The 24,660-nt window shown below is 35.4% G+C and overlaps 1 protein-coding gene and 1 pseudogene across 1 annotated transcript in view; one reads left to right on the plus strand and one right to left on the minus strand.

The window, feature by feature from the left end:
- CCDC171 (coiled-coil domain containing 171) overlaps positions 1-24,660 on the plus strand; it is a 524,774-nt gene that overhangs the window by 115,816 nt on the left and 384,298 nt on the right. The window contains 2 exon segments of the mRNA XM_037797175.1: positions 3,540-3,678; positions 21,057-21,159. Coding sequence (XP_037653103.1) covers positions 3,540-3,678; positions 21,057-21,159 — 242 coding nt within the window.
- On the minus strand, positions 15,355-20,134 carry LOC119505064 (annotated as a pseudogene).

The following is a 24,660-nucleotide window of genomic DNA, read 5'->3' on the forward strand; positions in this document are numbered from 1 at the left end:
AGCCTGTTCAATAAATGGTGTTTGGAGAACTGGATATCCATTTCCAAAAGAATGAAAGAGGATGTCCATCTGACACCTTATACCAAAATTAACTCAAAGTGGATCAAAGACCTAAACATTAGCACCAAGACCATAAAACTCTTAGAAGAAAATGTAGGGCAATATCTTAAAGATCTTGTGAAAGGAGGTGGTTTCTTAGACCTCACACCCAAGGCACGAGCAACCAAAGAACAAATAGACAAATGGGATCTCCTCAAAATTAAACACTTTTGTACATCAAAGGACTTTGTCAGAAAAGTCAAAAGGCAACCTACACAATGGGAGATGATATTTGGAAACCACATATCAGATAAGGGTTTAATATCCCGAATATATAAAGGAATCCTGCATCTCAATAACAGAAAGACAAACAATCCAATTAAAAAATGGGCAAAAGACATGAACAGACATTTTTCTGAAGAGGAAATAGAAATGGCTCAAAAGCATATGAAAAAATGCTCAACTTCACTGGCTATTAAGGAAATGCAAATCAAAACCACAATGAGATATCATCTCACACCTACCAGAATGGCCATTATCCAAAAAACAGAAAATGACAAGTGCTGGAGAGGATGTGGAGAAAGAGGCACACTTATTCATTGGTGGGAATGTAGAATGGTGCAACCACTCTGGAAGACAGTATGGAGGTTCCTCAGGAAGCTAAATATAGATTTGCCATATGACCCAGCTATTCCATTGCAGGGTATATACTCAGAGGAACTGAAACTTAAGACACAGACATTTGTAAACCAGTGTTTATTGCAGCATTATTTACAATTGCCAAGAGATGGAAACAGCCCAAATGTCCGTCAAAGGACGAGTGGATAAACAAACTGTGGTATATACACACGATGGAATATTATGCAGCTGTAAGACAGAACAAAGACATGGATCATGTCATAATGCGGATGAACCTTGAGGACATTATGTTGAGTGAAGTTAGCCAGAAACAAAAGGACAGATTCTGTATGGTCTCACTAATATGAACAGACATTAATGAACAAACTTTGGGAGTTAAAAGCTGACAACACAGGCGACCAGGAGATAGAAAGAGGGCAGAGATCAGCCATTTGATGCTGAAGGGCTACAGAATGTTTAGGATTGATTGCATAGATCAGAAATAGATAGCATAATACTGTGTGATGGTAGCACAGTATTGTAAGTACACTGAATAAAGATGTCTGTGAGTAAAGCTGAAAGAGGTGGGATAGGAGAATGTATGACACCAGAGGTAAAGATAGATGATAAAGACTGGGACTGTATAACGTGGCAAAAACTGGAGTGGCCAATGACTGTTACTAAATATACAAATATAAAAATGTTTTTGCATGTGGGAAAGCAAATGAATGTCAACCATGTAGAAATTTGAAAAAGGGATGGTATTCAGGAAAAAACATAATCAAAGCAAACTGGAGTCTATGGTCAACAGTAACATTGTAATATACCTCCATTAAATGTAACAAAGGCAATACGCCAATGCTAAATGTATATGAGAAGGGGATATAGGGGAGTAATATGGGATTCTTGGTAGTGGTGTTATTTGCTGTCCTTAGTAGTATATTGTATTGTATGACATGTTATTTTTCTTTTTATCATTTTTTCTTATTGCTAAAAAAAAAAAACAATTTTTCTTGTAGTAATCAGTATGTTCAAATGCTGATTGTGGTGATAAATGTACAACTTTATGATGATACCATGAACAACTGATTGTACACTGTGGATAAATGTATGGTATGTGAATATAACTCTATAAAATTGTAGGCAAATATATATATAGGAGTAAAAGTGTTGGAGAAAACATGGTGAGAGGGATGATGCCTCACTAATATGGACTAACTACAATGTGTAAACTCAGAATTGAATCTTAGAACATAGCCTAATGTGGACACAATAATTCTAATAGTCCCTAGATTGTAAGCTCTTACAGCAGTTAACTCTATCCCTGAATTGTAAGGCCTATCTCTAAACTTTAAGATGCTCGTCCCCTAGCGTATGTTGTCACAAACATTGGGACTGGCAGTTTGATGTACTGAGCCCTCAAGCATGGGACTTGCCCTTATGAAGCTCATTACCACAAAGGAAAGTCTAAAGTTGTATGTAATGGTGCCTAAGAGTCTCCCCCTGAGTACCTCTTTGTTGCTCAGATGTGGCGCTCTCTCTCTCTAACTGAGCCATCTCGACAGGTGAACTCGCTGCCCTCCCCCCTTCATGGGACCCAACTCCCAGGGTTGTAAATCTCCCTGGCAACGCAGAGTATGACTCCCGGGGATGAATGTGGACCCGGCATCGTGGGACTGAGAGTATCTTCTTGACCAAAAGGGGGATGCAAAATGAGACGAAATAGTTTCAGTGGCTGAGAGATTCCAAATGGAGTCGAGAGGTCACTCTGGTGGACATTCTTATGCACTATATAGATAACACCTCTTAGGCTTTAATGTATTGGAATAGCTAGAAGTAAATACCTGAAACTACCAAACTCCAACCCAGCAGTCTGGACTCCTGAAGACAATTATATAATAATGTAGATTACAAGGGGTGACAGTGTGATTGTGAAGACCTTGTGGATCACACCCCCTTTATCTAGTGTATGGATCAGTGGAGGAATGGGGATAAAAACTAAAGGACAAGTGGGGTGGGATGGGGGGATGATTTGGGTGTTTTTTTTCACTTTTATTTTTTATTCTTGTTCTGGTTCTTTCTCATGTAAGGAAAATGTTCAGAGATAGACTGTGGTGATGAACGCATAACTATGTTATCATACTGTGGACAGTGGATTGTATATCATGGATGATTGTATGGTGTGTGAATGTATTTCAATAAAACTGAATTTAATAAAAAAAATAGTGATAACTCTTTAATTTGAACTAAAACTATCCATTTGGTGTGTTATCTATAGTGAATATTAAACTAAAATTCTTCCAAGCTGCCTTTCATTATATGTACACAAGGGAATGTAAACACACTTTAATACTAGCCTGAAAAAATTAAAATATGAAGCTAAATCCTTTGAAAAGAAATTCGTGTGTCCTCAAAGGGAATATGAGTGGTTTTGATTATTTTTGCTTTTGGATTTTCCATGCTACCACACCAGTTCCATTTGCATTTGTCCCATTTCTAATGTTTTATTTTAACTTGAAAATTGTTTGGTAGGATTGTTTTTTCAGTCTTGAGGCAGTTTCTGAGCTACTTGAACTGTGGTAGGTGAGTTTTGTTCATCAAATAATAGTGATACCAAATCAGTACTAACCAAATCTATTTTTCTTATAACCTTGGTCATACTACAGATGCCTCCTATCAAAAGGGGAGCTATTATCCTTTTAAAGTCTTTCATTTAAGAATGTGCAATACTTTTTATTAGGAAAAAAGGAAAGGTGGCCTTTAAAAAAGCATTTTGGCATGAAAACATGATATATAGTCTGTCTGTCACTTGTGTTAAATGTATATAACAGCAGTTTACAAAGCATGTTTGAAAAACCTACTCTGACACTTTAACTTTTCAGATTAGAAAGAGAATATTTCTCCAAAAACAAGAAACTAAATGAAGAGATCGAAGAACAGAAAAAAGTAATTATAGACCTTTCAAAGAAACTCCAGTATAATGAAAAAAGCTGCAGTGAATTACAGGAAGAACTTGTAATGGTAAGGATAAAAAAGAAAACCCTATGGCAATTACTTTATTGGGTCAAAATGATGTGAGCAGGTTTTTCCCTTGCTACATAACATGAGGCAGTAGTATAAAAATAATTTTAGTAACATTGATATGAAATTTCAAAACTAGATACGCTGATTAACAACAAAGGTGTATATAATAAGACCTCTCTGATTTGGAATGATTGGGGGAACTAATTGAATTAGGGAAAACTTAATTATAGAATGTTTTGAAATGTATTGAGTGGTTTTTCTTTTTTAAACTCATAAAAAGGTATTATCTTGGTGGAGGGGGGAGAGCAGGGTTTATAATTAATACATCTAATGATAGATTTCAGAAACTCCCTTTTGTAATCATTTTGTACCTGATCACTCTCTCTCCTTTGTCCAGTAATCTAGCTTTCACACCATCACCAATTTTTTCTTCCTAAAATATTGATCTGATCACAGATCAGATCTTTATTCAGAAACCATCAGTATCTCCTTTTTGCATTCAGAATAAGGTCCAGTTTCTTGTCATGCAATCTAATGTCATTTTCCTTTTGCCTTCATGTTACTTTTCCAGTATATACTTTTCTGGTTATATATATTGTATATGCCCAGATTCCATTATAGTACTTTCCTCAATAAACATTTGTTGAATGGATTTATTTGGTTGATGCATTGTACACTTACTCCGAAGTTTGCTGGGAACCCCAATAGGAGGGCATAAAATTTATAATCATGCACTGTTTTCTTTTTGTCTTGGTCCCCACATACGTACCTTCTTTAGAGACATGGCTGTTCACTTCCAATTATATCCCCAAACTCTTAGTGATTTCAGTTATTGAGGAAAACGTATCTGATTTCTCTGTGTCAAAAAAGGTAGAGCCTCTGGGTTATATTAAGCAGTGGTGGTCAAATAAATGCTGCCAAGGTAGAAAGGTAATTATGAGGTAATATTTATGCTCTGACATTTTCAAATGATCTCGTATTATGTACATTCTCCAGTCAACTCATGATAATCAGTGTATTCAGATTCAGGGGTTGATATCATTGCTTGCTCTGTGCTTGAATTTGTAGTTTGGGAAGTTTGGATATAAGAGTGTTAGAAAGTTTAGAACTCTCTGTGTAGCATACTCTGGTGCTTGTGCACTGTTACATGCCACCCTCAATTTCATGAGCTGTCCTATCCCTTAACTCCTGGTTCAGCAGGGTGAATCAGTGTTGGAGAAAAATATGTTACGTAGCTGAGTGTTGGATTTGGTGGATTTGCTTACTAGGTACTGTACTTAATAGTTTGGAAAGTGAGCCAGAGTTATAACTAAGAGTGCAACAATGAAAGCAGTCATCAATATAAGTTGCATGAATTCTCCTAGTTCTATCCTTCTAGCACTCCAGTGACTATATACAAAATTAAAGGAGACTGGTTTAATTCACTCCAGAGAATATTGGTGCTTTGTGATTAAAAAAATTTACTAGGTGCCAACAGCTTTTTTTTTATGTATTTATTCAATTTTGCAGTTTGGTGGATGGTCTAGGATAAGGCAAATTGTAACTCACCAGCAACCTTGGTTTGCTTGCTTGGGTCCTTGACAGACATCCTGTAAAACACCATTGTTTCTCGTTTTGATCATGGTGAAGGTTGTTGAATGATTGCTTCTTCAAAGCTTGATGGGTTGCTAAAAGCAGTTTCAGATCTGTGAATAATAGTTCCTTACTGAAGAAGAAATCATGTTTGAAAAACTTATTTATGTTACAGTCTAAGAAAACTGTAGTTTATGTGGTTCAACCTATTGATATGCTTCTATTTTTTCTTTCTTAAACCCCTAGTTTTGTTTTATTTTTTTCCTTTTTTCTCGTTTCTTGTTTCTCCTGTTTTTCTTCTGTTAGCTTTCTCTTGTTTTGTTTTTTAAAAAAACTTTTATTTATGTGAAATTACCCATTTTAAAGTGAACAATTCATGGTGGTTTGTACAGTCACAGTGTTCACAACCACTACCTCTATTCAGTTCTAAAACAGTTTTATAACCCCAAAAGGAAAACCCATACCCATTAAGTAATCACTTTCTATTGCTTCTACTCTTAACTGTAAGTATCCTCTAATCAACATTTTTTTCTGTATGAATTTGGTTATTTTAGATATTTCACTTAAGTGGAACCATAAAATATTTGTCCTTTTGTGTTTTGCTTATTTCACTTAGCATACTGTTTTCAAGGTTCATCCATGTTGTAGCATGTATTAGAATGTCATTCCTTTTTATGTGTGAATAGTAAAACATTGTATGGATATACCACATTTTGCTTATCCATTCAACTGTTGATGGGCAATTTGGGTTGTAGCCACCTTTTGGTTATTGTGAATATGCTGCTCTGAACATTGCTGTACAGGTATCTGTTCAAGTCCCTACTTTCAATTCTTTGGGGGTATTTACTTAAGAGTGGAATTGCTGGATTATATAATTCTGTTTAACTTTTTGAGGAACTGCCAGTTTCCACAGTGACTATACCATTTTGCTTTTCCACCAGCAATACACAAGCATTCCAATTTCTCTGCATCCTCCAACACTTGTTAATTTCATGTTTTTTTTTTTTTTAATAGCAATCTTAGTGGGTGTGAAGTGGTATTTCATTGTGGTTTTGAATTGCGTTTCCCCTATGGCTGATGATATTGAGTATTTTTCTGTGTGCTTATTAGCCAGTTGTACATATTCTTTTGAGAAATGTCTGTTCAAGCCCTTTGCGCTTTGTTAATTGGGTTATCTTTTTGTTGTTGAGTTGTAGGAATTTAAAAAAAAAAATGTTCTGGATATTAAACCCTTATCAGATATATGATTTGCAGCTATTTTCTACCATTCTGTAGGTTTTTTTTTTTTTTCACTTTATTGATAATGTTTTTTAATGTGCAAAAATTTTTAAGTTTGATGAAGTTGAGTTTATCTATTTTTTCTTTTGTTGCTTGTGTTTTTGGTATCATGTTTAAGAGTCCACTGCAATGCAAGGTCCTGAAGATTTTTCCTTATGTTTTCTTCTAAGAATTTTAGTTTTAACTCTTATATTTAGGTCATGGATTTTTAATTAATTTTTGTGTATGTTGTGAGTTAGGGGTTCAGTTTCATTCTTTTGCATGTGGACATCCAGTTTTCCCTGCACTATTTGTTGAAGAGACTATTCTTTCTCCATTGAGTGGACTTGATACCCTTGTTTAAAATCAGTTGGCCATAGATGTGTGGGTTCGCTTGTTCTTTTTATGTTTGTTAGAACTGTTGCTCTCTATCTCTTTATCTGACCATGATATGAAAATTTGAAATTATTTATTGCATTTAATGAAAACAATACTATTAATTTAAATAGTAAGTGCAATTTTTTCTTTTTATAAAAATTAATATATCACTTTCCCAAAATAAGTTTTGTCTTGTACATATTCCCATGTTGATTTTTTATTTTGATTAGTGGCTTTTGGGTGGGGAAGTTTCTTTAACTTCCTCTCTAATGAAATATCTACCAAGTTAAAATTTCAAAGCCACAAAAATGGAGTTTTTCTAGTTCAGCATCCTCAAATTCTGTCTATTATCTGTGCTTTGAATTCATGATGTTCACTGTAGAGAAAATAACTTGAGGAAGCTTTTACCTTTTGCTTTTGAAAACGATCATATGTACCCTAGTGTATCTTTTCCACAGTTTTATTTCTTTTGAGCATAGTAGTTTCAGTATTTTATAGACTATAGACAGAAAGCATTAACTAATCCTTAAGTAATTTTTCTCTCCCTTTGAGGAAACAGGTTGTTTTCCGGTTTAGGTCATTTTCATGTCCATTATTCAAACCTTTGTCTTTTATTTTCTCTGTTGCATTAGAAGAAAAAATTAAAGCCACTTTTATTTATTGGTTTACTGGTGAAAATAAAGGTGTTATTAATAATATACAAAGACCTCAGGAAATTTTGAAACTTAAAGGTTTGTAAAATTTAGCACAGCATAGCCTTTTAGAGCTGGAAAGGGCCTTAGAGATATCTAACCAAGGTAACACAAAGTGTTAATAAACAGTTCGAAAGTGATAGCTCCTCTGTTTCAAGACATATGAATATAAAGATAGAACATAATTTTAGACAAGTCCAAACTGGGTGTGTTGGGTCTTTTGTGGGTTTTTAAGAAATATAAACACAGCAGACTTTAATTATACTTAAAAAAATCTTTTTTTAAATTATGCTTTTAAAATATGCTTTTAAAATTCCTCCTATTCAGTATATGGATTTAAAAAATATGATTGGTAAAATGAAGGTATGTTATTGTTATTTTTAATTTCATATAATCAATAGAATTTTAACAGGACTTTTACGGATTTAACAAAATAATTTCATGTTCTGTATTACGCACTATTGAATTTTACTTTAAAATATCATTAAAAATCGAACTATTAATTTCAAAATATATGAATTTAATAATGATTTAATCAACTACTAAATAAAACTGAATTTCTAGTTTAAGCTTGTTAGTAATGGTGCTTAGTGAAGCTCATCAGAGACTCAACAGATCCAGTTGGGTCTTTTCAAACATTGCTGTGATTTTTTTATACCTGCTTCTCTTGAAGCAAGGGAGCTTTTATTTTCAAACCAGTATTATTAGGACTTGCTTTGTGCCTTCATTTTGTTCTCATTATTTTTTAAGATTTGTTTTTCTTCCACTCAGTAATATTTAGTTACGCTCTAGGAGAGACCACATATTGAAAGGGGAATTCTAGTTCTCATGAGGTTTTGCTCAAAGAATGTTTTATTCTGTGAAAAACTTGTGATTGAAAATGGTCATGTATATTTTTTCCATATACTTTCTGGGCTTAATTTGTTATATAGTAATGATGATTGCTAGCATTAGATAGGATTTTGGAAAGTGATTTGATTGTTATGTTTTACAGTGAAGTTAATGTTTCTGATAACATTTTTGCTCTAAATAATCTATTATGTTGGCTTTAGAAGGATATGCTTCTGATTTTGTGGGAGGCTTTGAAAACTAATGGGCTTCCCTTGAGGAGCCTGTGGAGAATGCAGGGGTATTCGCCTACCCCACCTCCATGGTTGCTAACATGACCACAGACATAGGGGACTGGTGGTTTGATGGGTTGAGCCCTTTACCATAAGTTTTACCCTTGGGAAGACGGTTGCTGCAAAGGAGAGGCTAGGCCTCCCTATATTTGTGCCTAAGAGTCTCCTCCTGAATGCCTCTTTGTTGCTCAGATGTGGCCCTCTCTCTCTGGCTAAGCCAACTTGAAAGGTGAAATCACTGCCCTCCCCACTACGTGGGATCAGACACCCAGGGGAGTGAATCTCCCTGGCAACGTGGAATATGACTCCCGGGGAGGAATGTAGACCCGGCATCGTGGGACGGAGAACATCTTCTTGACCAAAAGGGGGATGTGAAAGGAAATGAAATAAGCTTCAGTGGCAGAGAGATTCCAAAAGGAGCCGAGAGGTCACTCTGGTGGGCACTCTTACGCACACTTTAGACAACCCTTTTTAGGTTCTAAAGAATTGGGGTAGCTGGTGGTGGATACCTGAAACTATCAAACTACAACCCGGAACCCATGAATCTCGAAGACAGATGTATAAAAATGTAGCTTATGAGGGGTGACAATGGGATTGGGAAAGCCATAAGGACCACACTCCACTTTGTCTAGTTTATGGATGGATGAGTAGAAAAATAGGGGAAGGAAACAAACAGACAAAGGTACCCAGTGTTCTTTTTTACTTCAATTGCTCTTTTTCACTCTAATTATTATTATTGTTATTTTTGTGTGTGTGCTAATGAAGGTGTCAGGGATTGATTTAGGTGATGAATGTACAACTATGTAATGGTACTGTAAACAATCGAAAGTACGATTTGTTTTGTATGACTGCGTGGTATGTGAATATATCTCAATAAAATGATTAAAAAAAAAAAGAAAACTAATGGGCTAATAAATATCCTTTTTTAAATTTTTACTAAAAAAATGTTGATTCCTGTTTATTTTTCACTCAGATTATGAGTATTATTTATATGTGACTATTGTTTTTCCTAATATAAACACTACTTCCTGCCTCTCTGAATGGCTCTTAAAATTTAAAAATATTAAATAGTATTCACTGAGTGTGTGTGTTTGTGTATGTATATTTAAATGTTTGTTAAATGGAACTGGCTTCCTATTTTATTCTAGGCAGTTAGAGATAAAAAAAAATGTCAGTATTTTTTAGCTGGATGTTCTTCTAATACTTGTGCAAAGATGGTAAGGAATTTATAATATGGCTATAAAGCTTTTTAATTAAACTTTTTGAAATTTATTCCTATAAAAATGAGCATTTTGAAAATCCAAACCTCATTTTTGACCCGAGGAAGAAATAAAGGGTACTGTGTGTATGTGTGTGTGTATGTGAGAGAGAGTGAGAGACAGAGAGACAGAGAAAGACAGAGAGAGAGAGAGAGAGAGAGAGAGATGAATTATTTCTGAGGAAAAGAAATAAATCCTTTGAAACCCATAGTTCTGTGTTTTAAACTTCTAGGGATGTTTAGAGAGTTTGTTTGAATCAACAATCTAACATTCAAACTCAACTTACCCTTATGTCACATGATAAAATGTGTTAATCAATAATTAGAATCTTAATATTTTATGCTTGGCTTAGTTTAGTTAGCTGAGTGAATTCTTCATTCGAGAGTTCTTTATACATCAGAAGGTCATTAGGAGAACTAAAAGCTTTGGGAACAAAATTTAAATACATATAAGCATAATCATAAGCATAATATAAGTTTAAAAAGCCCAAAACATTTCTGTTATACTAATCAAGAATGGAGCTTCATTTATAAAACCAATTTATATTGAAGTATTGTCAACTGTAAAAGAAGGACAATTTTTTCTGTTCATTAGTTGGTTCATAAACTTAATTATTAAATATAATAATATATTTTAAGAATATTAGGCAGATATTTCCATAGAATGACCAGAAAATTATAATTTTACTAATTATAAACATAACAGTACCTTTCGGACACTAACTTCTTTTTAAGCATTGCCAGTAATTAAACTCTTTTTAGTTCTTTAAAAACTTTTGCACTACTCAATGTTCTCTGTCTAATTTGGCATTAAATTTGATTTTGAACTGTACCCATGCTGAAATATTATAGTCAAAATTGACCCCTTATACATTCCTCACCAAATGTTAAGTGGCAAATCATTTTTTGAGATAAGGTGATATATGCCTTGCTGTTTAAACATTGGTGCCAACTTATTTGACAGTATATTCTTGGCATCTTTCGATAAATTCCTCTTGGTTTACAGCCATCCTGTGAGGTCTTCCACAGTCCTAAGTAGTTGCCATTTAGGAGCATCGGTAGGTTTCTCTTAATTGAGAGTAGAGTTGGGATAGTGAAGGGTTTGTCTAGTGAACTCCCTCATGATCCTCTTATGTATTTGGAAACTTGGGAAACCACTAGAGCTGTTATTTTACCCTCTTTAATTGATTCAGAATTAGAGTAGATAATTTAGGCCAATTAGTTCAGTAAGGAGTTTTTAATACTTTTAGATAGTTGAGTTTTAGAAGAACTTATTTGTCATTGTTTATACTGTACTTCAGGAACCCTAGTACCAAAATGATGTCTAACAGTATGGTATAGACTAAATCATATAAATTACAATTAAAGATATGATATTCTGCTGTGGGTCCTAATCAGTCTTTTATTGTCCTGACAGATATTGATTGGTTGCACCTATGATCCCAAATACAACCACAGTTACTTCATTATGTACTTGGATTTGAATAAATGGAATTATTGGAATGCCTGGGTTAATTTAGGTAGGGGGTAGAATCACTGTGTATACCCCTAAATAACTATATGCAAACCTATTATGAATTAATGGGAGAGGTGAATTAGAAAATCATGGATCCCATGGTATGATAGAACCCCCTCCATCCTGCCATGTACCAGTTCATATTTTAGTCAAGATTGAGCTCTATACTTGAAAGGGAAGAATTATTGTTGAATTAGGAATTTAGTTGAATCTTTATATTAAGCTGACTTAAGAGTGCAATTTATGTGGGTTTCTACACGTATTTTCCTGTAAACTTTTATCCCTTGATATTGATGGAGATTTAGCGAAGTCTGCGTGACATAATAGAAAGAACATAGATTGAGTTGGATTTGAATTCCAGCCCTCTCTCAGGCCTTTAGTGATGTATTATCCTTCTTAGTCTGTTGCTCATTTGTGAAACAAGGCTAATAATCTCACCATGCAAGGTTTCAGATGAGTATTAAAGATAATATATGTTTCAAAATAAACAGTTATTTTTTTTGTGGAACTTAATATGATTTTGAAGTCTTTCTGGAAAAATAACCACATGAAAATACTAGCAAAATACTCAATAAGAAGGCTGAGGAGAGACTAAACAGGTTATTAAAATATATTATAGGGCAGAACTTCTCTAATGATGGAATAAGGAGCTTGGTGGATTCTCTCTTTAGCAAAATGACAATTGGTGAAAATTATAATAAAAACAATCCCTGGAAATTGTCCAGGAACATACAGCAAATGGAGGAACATTTGTTTAAGAAAATCTACAAATCATCAAAATTAAAAACTTTTGTGTTCAAAGGAGAATACTATCAGAAAATTGAAAAGACAGAATGGGGAAAATATTTCCAAATCATGGTATCTGATAAAGAAATTGTATCCAAAATATATAAAGAACTCCTGCAACTCAACAAAAAAGATGAATAATCCAATTGAATATGATAAAAATGAATTCATGACTCCTAGCCCCTGCCAAAAACAAGCAAGCAAGTAAACAAATGAACAAAAGCAACCCAAGTAAGACCTTTTCTCCTGCCATTGAACAACTGAAATCTACACATTTCTTCTAGTCTGGAACCTTGACATCAGTTTTGATTACTCTTCTTTATGGATCACCACTCCCCAATCCCAGTCTAACCCATCTAACCCCGTCTAACCCCGTCTAACCCCATCTTACCCCGTCTAACCCAGTTGAACCCAATCCAATCCAATCCAACCTAACCCAACACAACTTAGTCAAACCTTTGGCCCTTCTACCTTCTGAGTATCTTTCCAGAGCATACCTTTTTTTTTTTACCCTTTTTTACTGCTAATACTCTGGACTAAGCTGCCACTACCTGTTGAGTAGACTGCTATTGTAGCTTCTAATTGGTCTTACTCCATTCACTTTTGACCACCCCTTGGTAATTTAACACAGCATAACAAGCATTATCTTTTTAAAAAAAATTTTATTGTAGTAACATATATAAAACTCAAAACTTCCCATTTTAACCACTTTCAAGTGTACACCGCCTTGGTATTAATTACATTCACGATATTATGCTGCCATCACTAACAGCCATTATCTAAACTTTTTTATCACCTCAAACAAACTCTGTACCCATTAAGCAGTAACTTTCTCTTCCCTACCCAAGTCCCTGGTAGCCTATACTCTCTCTGTCTTTTTGAATTTGCTTATTCTAGGTATTTCATGGAGGTGAGATAATGTAATATTTGTTCTTTTGTATTTGGTTTATTTTATTCAACATTATATCTTCAAGGTTCATCCCTATTGTAGCATGTATGAGAACTTTATTCCTTTTTATGGCTGAGTAAAATCTATTGTATGTAAGTACCATATTTTGTTTATCCATTCATCTGTTGATGGGTACTTGGGTTGCTTCCACCTTTTGGCTATATAATTTTATGTTCAACTTTCCGAAGAACAGCCAAACTGATTTTCACAGTGGCTGCACCATTTTAGAATGCCACCCACGGTGTATAAGGGCTCTACTTTCTTTGCATCTTCCCAACACTTATTATTATTATTTTTTTAGTAATAGCTATCTTAGTGGGTGTAGAATGGGATCTCATTGTGGTTTTGATTTGCATTTCCCTGATGACCAGTGATGCTGAGCATCTTTTCATGTGCTTTTGACCATTTGTATATCTTTGGAGAAATGTCTATTTAAATCCTTTGCTCATTTTTAAATTGAGTTTTCTTTTTGTTGTTGAATTGTAGGAGTTCTTTATATATTCTGGTTATTAAACCTATATCAGGTATAGACTAGCAGTTATTTTCTTTCATTTATAATTTGGCTTTCCTCCCTTTTTGTGTGTAAAACCAGTTTGTTTTAAATTAAAAAATGTCTCATTTCTTTATAGCAGGGTTGTTCAATCTCAATACTTTTGACATTTTGAACTTGAAAATTCTTTATTGTGGGGGACTGTCCTGTGGATTGTAGTATGTTTAGCAGAAACCCTGGCTTCTACCCACTAAATGCCAGTAGCAACTCCCACCCCCACCCCAATCCTCATTCTGACAACTGAGAATGCCCCCAGACATTGCCAAATGTCCCCTGAAGAGCAAAATCACCCCTGCTTGATAAAAAGAGTAGATGATTTCATTGTTTCCCTTAAAATATATCATTATTAGGAAAAAAAGAGGGGTCCAGGTACATCAGACTATTTTCTGGTAAGATTTTTAGATATATAAACCTGGAGAAAAATATTCGAAACATTATGAGAAACGTCATCTAACTAACATTTCTGAACTAATGAAGTTGTTACATAATCTATAAGGAAAAGCACTGAATTCATCTAACTTGAATTTAAGTCAGATCAGACATCCTTTAACTGGTTTCATAGGAGGGAAAAAAATCAACATTTTTCCTTTAAGGCTGATTCCATTTCATAAAATAATCTCGTCAATAAGCTACAAAAAGGATAGTTGGGAATATGCTACCATTAGATGGACATACAACAACTTAAAATGATGTCAGCACATGTCAGTGAGGTACCAGTTCTTGGACTGGTGTTAATGTTCCTCTCAGTGCTTTTTCTGATAGATTATGTAACAACTTCATTAGTTCAGAAATGTTAGTTAAACTGAGTGGGCAAGAACTGGAAGACATGACTAAAATTTATTGACTGTCATGAGCAACTCAAATCATTTGTTAAAAACAGGGTAAATTTTAGAAAGTGAGGAACAAAACCAGATTTCATATAGATATAAAATGGAGAATGGCCTAGCTATGTACCACAGGAAGATCTAAGTTTTAGGAACTATTAATAAATTACAGACCTGGATTAAAAATAATAGCATCATGCTGGTTTATAGTAAAAGAATGTGACAAGCAAACATGCTCAAAATTGACCTGCAAAAAGGGATACTGGAAAGAATAAAAATTATAAAAAGGGGGTAGGGGGTGCTGGGAGATGCTGAGGGTCTTTAAATATAATTAAAGGGATAGAAAAGTAGGACCTAAGAAGAAATTGGACAATTAAAAAAGATAAATCCAAACAGTTGAGGATGCACTATGAGTAAAAATTCTAAGTGGTCTCTCCAAAAAGAAGACATGATTATACTTTAGAAATCTGAGAGAAACAATAATAAAAGTGACTTATACAACAGATCATACTATGATCTAAACATCTGAAGACACTAGAGGTGACACTCTTAGTGAATAAACTGTAACAACTTGAATTTGTTCCAAGTGTTATTCCTGTTGGTAATAGTGTAGAAGAAAACAGCATCAAAAATATAATTGCTAAATTATAAACAATCAAATTGATGAGTGACAACTTTTTTTAACACTTAAAAGTGGACAAAAGATTTTACTGATCCTCTTAAAGAAAATCAGACATCTCAATTGAAAAGTGTAGTAACCAATTTATTCATTAAATACTAATTAAGTTTTCTAAAACAACTTGAAAAGATCCAGCATGCATGTTTAATTTAAGTGCAATAGATTCAGGACCAAGTGTACATATTATATCAAGGCTAGATTGCAAATTATCATAGTCATCATCGTCAGCAGCATCATCTTCTTGTTTTCTTTTCAATGCATTTGATGATTCATTGGAAGTATTTTGTGATGATACCATGTTAGTGGTAATAAGAATGTTTTTGGACCTAATTAATGTTGGATTAATCAGAACTGATGATGTTGCAGGAATGGATGCTTTTATAGCTGGGGTCTGTGAAGTGGGCATCTGTACTGTAAACCTTTGCCCTGTGAGGGACATTGGAGGCCCTACTTAAGTTTAAACAGACATAGCTTGTGGGGTTGGTGTGCCTAGTGTGGGAATACTAAGTTTGCTAGTGATGAACCCACACTTAACCAGGAAATGTCAATCTTCCTGCAGAAGTAGATGCCTTTTTTGGTAAAGACTTAAGTTTATAGTTTGGAGCAGTTAAGCAGTATCTACCAGGTGGCAATCTAGGTCCTGAATATAGCTTGACCAATGACAAAGGGGTTCGATTTCTTTGCGTTGCAATATCTAATAAAAAACCCGTCAGAGAGGAGATCTACAATGATGGTGTAGAGAGGTGTGGAAGCTAGTTAGTCACCCTGGAACAACTAACAAATAACCAGGAACAACTAGTAAATAATCCAGAATAACTGCATGGGGACAAATGTGACTGTCCACTTATCATACCCCAGTCTGAATTGGGAGGAATGCCCGAGATTGCAGCATAAAATCTGTAAGTAAAATCTGCCGTTCCAAGCCGGGAGCCCACTCCCCCCACAGCATGAGCTGCAAAGCCTCATGGAGCCAGAGAGCAGCTCTCTCTGAGTGAGTGAATACAGCACAGCTGAGCTCCAACTGGGGTCTTAATTAACAAGTGTGGACTGCTTGAAACTAATCCCCAACACGCAGACAGAGGCTTTGGGTGAAGACTGACCTTGGAGAGCCGGAGGGTGGCTGCAGACTGGCCCTGAAGGGCTTTCTGTCCCTGTTTAGGCTCGGTGGAGAAAGCCTCAGCCATTTTCAGTTCCTAGTGCTCTGACCCAGACAAGGGTGGAGATAGCACAGGCAGAGAGAGATCATTGAAATGCTAATGATATCTCCCTAGGGGTCTATCTTCCCTAAGAGGAAAGGGGTGGGGCCTGGCTCTACTACTCACCTTCCATTCAGAACCAGACCCCCACAGCCTGGGGGAAGATAGCCACAGACCACACCTCCTTACACCAGTCTGGAGTTAGAGACTGAGAGGTGCCACCTGTTAGGCAGAAAAGTACAGTGTCCCAAGGCCTCACAGGGTGTACCAATTTTCTAAGACACACCCTCAGGGAAACCGGATACTGAATAGTTCTTCCTTCTGGGACCAGAGCCCGTTTTGGTCTGGGAAAACCTGATTGGGGTAACCAAGGAAATCATGCCTAGACAACAGAAAACTATAACCTTCACAAAGAAAAATGAAGTTATGGCCCAGTCAAAGGAACAAACTTACACTTCAACTGAGATACAGGAACTTAAACAACTAATAAAAAGTCAGTTCAAAAAGTTTAGGGAAGATATGGCAAAAGGGATGCACCGTGTAATGAAAACACTGGTCGTACATAAGGTAGAAATTGAAAGTTTGAAAAACCAACTGGCAGAATCTATGGAAATGAAAGGCACAATACAAGAGATGAAAGATGCAATGGAAACATACAACAGCAGATCTCAAGAGGCAGAAGTAAACATCAGGAACTGGAGAACAAGGCACCTGAAGGCCTACACACAAAAGAACAGATAGAGAAAAGAATGGAAAAATATGAGCAACATCTCTGGGAACTTAAGGACAAAATGAAAATCAGCAATGTATGCGTCATTGGTGTCCCTGAAGGAGAAGAGAAGGGAAAAGGGGCCGAAGCAATAATAGAGGAAATAATCGGTGAAAATTTCCTGTCTCTTACGACAGACATAAAATTACTTATCCAAGAAGCGCTGCATACCCCAAACAGAATAAATCTGAGTAGGCCTACGTCAAGACACTTAGTAATCAGATTATCAAATGTCAAAGATAAGGAGAGGATCCTGAAAGCAGCAAGAAAAAAGCAATCCATCATCTACAAAGGAAGCTTGATAAGACTATGTGCATATTTCTCAATAGCAACCATGGAGGCAAGAAGGAAGTGGGGTGATACATTTAAGATACTGAAAGAGAAAAACACCAACCAAGAATCCTATAGCTGGCAAAACTGTCCTTCAAATATGAGGGAGAGCTTAAAATATTCTCAGACAAACAGACAATGACAGAGTTTGTGAACAAGAATACCTGCTCTACAGGAAACACTAAAGGAAGCACTGCAGACAGAAAGTAAAAACAGGAGTAAGAGATTTGGAAAACAATTTGGGAGATAGTAGCACAGCAATATAAGTACACCGAACAAAGATGACTATGAATATGGTTGAAAGAGGAAGGTTGGGACCATGTGGGACACTAGAACAAAGGATGAAGGATAAAGCCTGGGACTGTGTAACTTAGGGAAACCTAGGATGCTCAACGATTGTAATAAAAGGTAGAAATATGTTTTTACATGAGATAGAACAAATGAATGTCAACATTGCAAGGTGTTAAAAATAGGGTGGGAAAATACAGTCAATGCAAACTAGAGACTATAATTAACGGAAACATTGTATTATGCTTTCTTTAATACAACAAAGGGAATATATCAAAGCTAAATGCATATGGGGAGAGGGGGGATAGGGGAAAGATATGGGACTCTTGGAATTGGTGATGTTGTCTGACTATTCTACTTTAGGTTAATGCTGTTTTTCCTTTTGTTGCTTTCTAGCTGTCATGTTTTTTTGTTGTTGCTTTTTCTTTCTCTCTCTCTCCCTCTCTCTTTTTTATTGTCTCTCTGCGTTTTTTGATTCTTCCTCCTTCTTTGTGGAAGAAATGGAGATGACCTTATATAGATAGTGGCAATGGTGCTGAAAACATAAATACGTGACTATACAGGGAGCCAACGATTGTTTACTTAGGACGGAATGTATGGTGTGTGAACAGAACCGTCTTAAGAGAAAGGGGTTGATGAAGAAACCTTGAGGGCACTGTATTGAGTGAAATAAGACAGACACATAAAGGCAAATATTGCAGGATCTCACTGATGAACTAGTTATAATATGTAAACTCATAGACGTGAAAGATAAGTTAACAGGATATAGAATAAGGCTAAAGAATGGGGAGCTGTTGCTTATTATGAGCAGAATGTTCAACTAGGGTGATCTTTTTTTTTTTTTTTCTTTTGTGTGATTTTTTTTTTATCTTCATTTTATTGAGATATATTCACATACCACGCAGTCATACAAAACAAATCGTACTTTCGATTGTTTACAGTACCATTACATAGTTGCACATTCATCACCTAAATCAATCCCTGACACCTTCATTAGCACACACACAAGAATAACAAGAATAATAATTAGAGTGAAAAAGAGCAATTGAAGTAAAAAAGAACACTGGATACCTTTGTCTGTTTGTTTCCTTCCCCTATTTTTCTACTCATCCATCCATAAACTAGACAAAGTGGAGTGTGGTCCTTATGGCTTTCCCAATCCCATTGTCACCCCTCATAAGCTACATTTTTATACAACTGTCTTCGAGATTCATGGGTTCTGGGTTGTAGTTTGATAGTTTCAGGTATCCACCACCAGCTACCCCAATTCTTTAGAACCTAAAAAGGGTTGTCTAAAGTGTGCGTAAGAGTGCCCACCAGAGTGACCTCTTGGCTCCTCTTGGAATCTCTCTGCCACTGAAGCTTATTTCATTTCCTTTCACATCCAACTAGGGTGATCTTAAACGTTTGGAAATGGACAGGGGTGATGGTAGCATGTTGTGAGAATAACTAACAGTGCTGAAAGGTGTGTGAAGGTGGTGGAAAGGGTAAGCTCAGAATCACGTATGTCACCAGAAGGAGAGTTGGAGGTTATAAGATTGGAATGTATAAAACAGTGAATCTTGTGGTTGACAATGTCTGTGATTAACTTTACAAATATTAGAAGTCTCTCTCATGAACTAGAACAAATGTATGACACTATAACTAGAAGTTAATAACAGAGGGGCATATAGGAAAAAATATATATACCTATTGCAAACTATATATTACAGTTATTAGTATTTTAACATTCTTTCATCAACAGTAACAAATGTACTATACCAAAACTATGATTCAATAATGGAGCGGGGTGGGGGGGGGGGTGATTGTTAGGAGTATGGGAGGATTTGCGTTTCCTTTTTTTGTCTTTATTTCTCTTCTGGAGTAATGAGAATATCCTAAAGATTGAAAACAATTAATTGTGATGATGGATGCACAGCTGTATGATGGTATCATGGGCGATTGTACACTTTGGATGTTTGGATAGTTGTATGGTATATGAACAACCCCCCCACCCCCATATATATATAATTTAAAAAAAATCTGTCAGGAGAGGAGAGGTGAAAGATTGGTTAGTGCGTTACCGGATTCCCAATTGCACATCATCTGCATCAACAGTAGCTTTCTTACATGGCTGGAATAAATTTTTGCCTCATCTAGAATTGTGGTCACATATTGGAAGGCAAACTGTAATGTCTGATTTATAACTCTCGGCTCCAATTTGTAATCCACATATCCTTCAGAATTTGTGCCATCATGTGTTCATCTTTTGGCATGCTTTTGGGAGAAGACATCTTGACAGACTCCATTATATCTGGTGTTCAGACTTCTTTGGCTAAATCACCCAGATTTCAGTCCTTATCTGGATGTGAGTTCTTTGCCTAGTGCAGTTTTTCCAACCCCTGGTACACCAGTGAGCAGCATGTTTGGCTGCAACATGGTCCTCACTAAAATGGCTCTGATTGCCCATACTTGCACACCTCATGCACAACAGGGAGACCACTTTCTTGATAATGTTGTACAAAATTTCTTAATTTTGACAAAGTCTATTATATCCATATTTTCTTTTGTTACTTGTAGTTTTGGTATGATATCTAAGAAATCACTGCAAAATCCAAGGTTATGAAGATTTTTACCTATGTTTTTTTCTAGGAGTTTATGGTTTTAGTTCTTGTATTTAGATCCTTGATCCATTGAAAGTTTATTTTTGTATATGGTGTGAGATCGGGGTTCAACTTTATTCTTTTGCACGTGGACATCCATTTTTCCCAGCACCATGTGCTGAAGAGACCATTCTTTCTCAGTTAATGTACTTGACAGTCTTGTCACAAATTAGTTGACTGTTCCATTGGTCTATATGTCTATCTTTATAAACTTGATTTTTTAGTGTTTTTTTAATTCTTCTGTATCTGAGTTTCCTTATCTATAAAACTGGGGTAATGACAGTCCTCTTATAGAGTTGTTGTGAGGATAAAAAGAATTAATATATATAAAATACTTAGAATAATGCCAGGCACTGAATAATAAATTGTTAATGAGACCTTGGGCAATGTTATATTAAGCCAAATGACAGGTGTGATTAAGACAGAAAGAGGGTTTATTAATAATAGATTTGAATGGAGTAATTATGAGCTTGTTTATGTTTAGTTGTGCTGTATGTGTTCACTCAAAAAATTGGCAACTCTTTTAATTCATGACCTTATTATGTGTAATTTTTTTCTTAATTAAAAGGCTAAGAAGCACCAAGCCTTCTTGGTAGAGACTTGTGAAAATAATGTGAAAGAATTGGAATCGATCTTGGACAGCTTTACTGTGTCGGGCCAGTGGACATCAGGTTAGTTGAAGGTATAAAATGACAGATGCATCTGTCATGTTCCAAAGTCACTACATTTTGGGAATTCTGCAGATGCCTCTATAGTCCCTCTTCTCAACATGTTTTGATTTGATGACATGGTAAGAGCAGTTCTCACAGCAGTCAGTTGGCGTAGCTGGCTGAGAAAGGGTGACGGAGTGTGGACCTGCTGTTGTCCTCCCAGAACTTGATTTACAAGGGTTGGGGTCTGTATGACTGGATAGACAAGGGCTCACTTGCTGTGTTCTGAATCCAACTGAGAAAAAAGTCCTTACAGTATACCTGCAAGGGGAACAGATGTTTCGATCAAAATGAGCCAAATTCTGAGGCAACCTTCAGCAACTTAAAGGTCATGCATTCAAAAGGTTATGTAGGACACAGGCTGTAACATAGTACATATTCTATACTGTTGTTTTCTAAGCTAATTTTCACGTTCAATTCCTACCACCCATATACAGTACTCTCCAGATAAGAGTGCTTATGTGAAATATTTTGGTGTTACTACTGGCCCTCAAAATATGATAAAAAGCAATAATAATTGTATGTTAGATAGACATATTTTGGGAACTGGCAAAAGTATTAGCTGGTTACTGAATGCAGTCCATGATTTCTTTTTTTTTAACTTTTCATATTTATGCAATTACATATGCCATAGTAGCTTTGACTTAACTACTCTTAGTTTTCTACCTCAATTTTTTTTGCCATACTGTCAGCCTCAAATTATTTAGTCATGCTCTGACTGAATTATATTCTTCAAAGGGCAAGTGCATTTATGTTACTTACACTTTAAATTCATCTATAGTACTCTTTATTTTTTAAAGGAATCATTTACTTGGCAGATGAGTTCTTTAGGAAACTCTTAAGGTCAAGAAAGGTTTGTTGTCTATGAAAAGGCAGGAGAATAGGATCAAATCCCATATTTTAAATTATGGATCTGCAGATTTCTCAGGTAAACTTTTAGAAATTTAGTGTGCTTTGCTAGCTATTGCCTATGTTTCTTAGTCTGCTTTTTTCTTCATATTTTTTTAGCTGTAATTTTGTGAAATTAATGTGTAACTTTCTTAATTTTTATTTGTTAGTGTGGAAAAATCAATGTGCATAGAAGTGACATAATATTATAGATAACCATTTTTCACTTATATTTGATAAAGCTTTGGAGGATAAAATTTTCTGTTGTTCAATTTTATTATTGAGATATATCATTGTTTAATGGTGTTAAGAGCTTTAAAATTATTAACTATTATCATAGCTTACCTTATGTTTCAATATTATTTTAAATACTTCTTTAAAGTTGAATTAGAAAGTGAAAAAAGAATGAGGTTATGTCTCCTTATTTTTAATCCTTATTTTAAATGAAATAGTTTATAACAAAGCAACTCAAAGGTTATTACTAAGCCTATTGAAAAAGGATTGCTTTCTATTAAAGTTTTTAATTTTATTCTTATCCTTTAGTAACCACCCTATTTTCACTTCCTAGTTTCTGATCTGCATGCACACCCTGTATACTACAGGGAATATGTTCCTGGAAAAGGGACTGTGCTATGAATCCATTCTTTGTGAGATTGTTATAGCATGGTCCTTGTTTACATATTCTGTTGATCATATACACTTTTGCCCCCCAAGATCCATTCTCTTCTGGTCTCTTTTTTTGCCCTATGCCTTGGAATACTGACCTTATAATTTGGCTTCTGGTTAGGTTTGGACAGTGAGTACACCAGCAGGAGATTGAAAGCCAGGAGGAGAAAGAAGTCAGGGTATTTATTTCACTTGCTTTTTCCTGCCCTGGTGCATTCCTGTCAGTGACTGCATTTCTCAACAGCTACAACTCCTGTCAGGTGGTTTCTCTTTGACAGCTGTGGTTCTTGTTGGACAATGGTGACCTCATTACCTCCACTTGACCCTTTAGGTTTAGGGATGGTATTGATTTTCTGCTCTTTTTTGTTCTTGATGCTGGTTCTAGTTTGCTAATGCTGCCAGAATGCAAAACACCAGAAATGGATTAGTTTTTTTTTTTTTTTTCTTTTTCTTTTTTTTTTTTTTTTAATTCAGTTTTATTGAAATATATTCACAAACCATACAGTCATCCATGGTATACAATCAACTGTTCACAGTGTGATCATATAGTTATGCGTTCATCACCACAATCTATTTCTGAACATTTTCCTTACATCAGAAAGAATCAGAATAAGAATAAAAAATAAAAGTGAAAAGAGAATACCCAAACCATCCCCCCATCCCACCCTATTTGTCATTTAGTTTTTACTCCCATTTTTCTACTGATTTTTTTTCAATTTTTTAACTGTTTATCAAAAAATTAAAAACAAACAGGCAAACAACAACCAAAAAAACCCCACAACATTTCAAACAAAGCAATGGATTAAGGAAAACAAATAACCTAAAATAACTACTTTGCTTCCAATATGTTCCTACCATACCCCAAGAAAATTAATAAACCATGTCCAAACAGAGGAGTAAGAAAAACAAATAATCTAAAATAACTACATTGCTTCCAACATGTTCCTACCATACCCCAAGAAAATTAACAACCCCTAAGAAAACAAAGGAATAAGAGAAAAAAAAAAACCTAAAATAACTCTATTGCTTCCAACATGATCTTCCTATATCCAAGAAAGTTTACAAACCATAATCATTCCTGAGCATTCCCATAACATTGAGATTACCCTCCATAGTTTATCTGTTCTTATTAGATTATCATTCCCCCTCCACTAATTGGTATCTCTAGGTCCCCTACATTCTACAGTATAAAACATTGTACATTTTTCACAGAATTCACATTAGTGGTAACATACAATATCTCTCTTTTTGTGCCTGGCTTATTTTGCTCAGCATTATGTCTTTTTTTTTTTTTTTTTTTTTTTAATCTTCATTTTATTGAGATATATTCATATACCACGCAGTCATACAAAACAAATCGTACTTTCGATTGTTCACAGTACCATTACATAGTTGTACATTCATCACACAAATCAATCCCTGACACCTTCATTAGCACACACACAAGAATAACAAGAATAATAATTAGAGTGAAAAAGAGCAATTGAAGTAAAAAAGAACACTGGATACCTTTGTCTGTTTGTTTCCTTCTCCTATTTTTCTACTCATCCATCCATAAACTAGACAAAGTGGAGTGTGGTCCTTATGGCTTTCCCAATCCCATTGTCACCCCTCATAAGCTACATTTTTATACATCTGTCTTCGAGATTCATGGGTTCTGGGTTGTAGTTTGATAGTTTCAGGTATCCACCACCAGCTACCCCAATTCTTTAGAACCTAAAAAGGGTTGTCTAAAGTGTGCGTAAGAGTGCCCACCAGAGTGACCTCTCGGCTCCTTTTGGATTCTCTCTGCCGCTGAAGCTTATTTCATTTCCTTTCACATCCCCCTTTTGGTCAAGAAGATGTTCTCCGTCCCACGATGCCAGGTCTACATTCCTCCCCGGGAGTCATATTCCACGTTGCCAGGGA

This window comes from Choloepus didactylus, chromosome 10 (assembly GCF_015220235.1).
Source record: "Choloepus didactylus isolate mChoDid1 chromosome 10, mChoDid1.pri, whole genome shotgun sequence".
Lineage (NCBI taxonomy): Eukaryota > Metazoa > Chordata > Mammalia > Pilosa > Megalonychidae > Choloepus > Choloepus didactylus.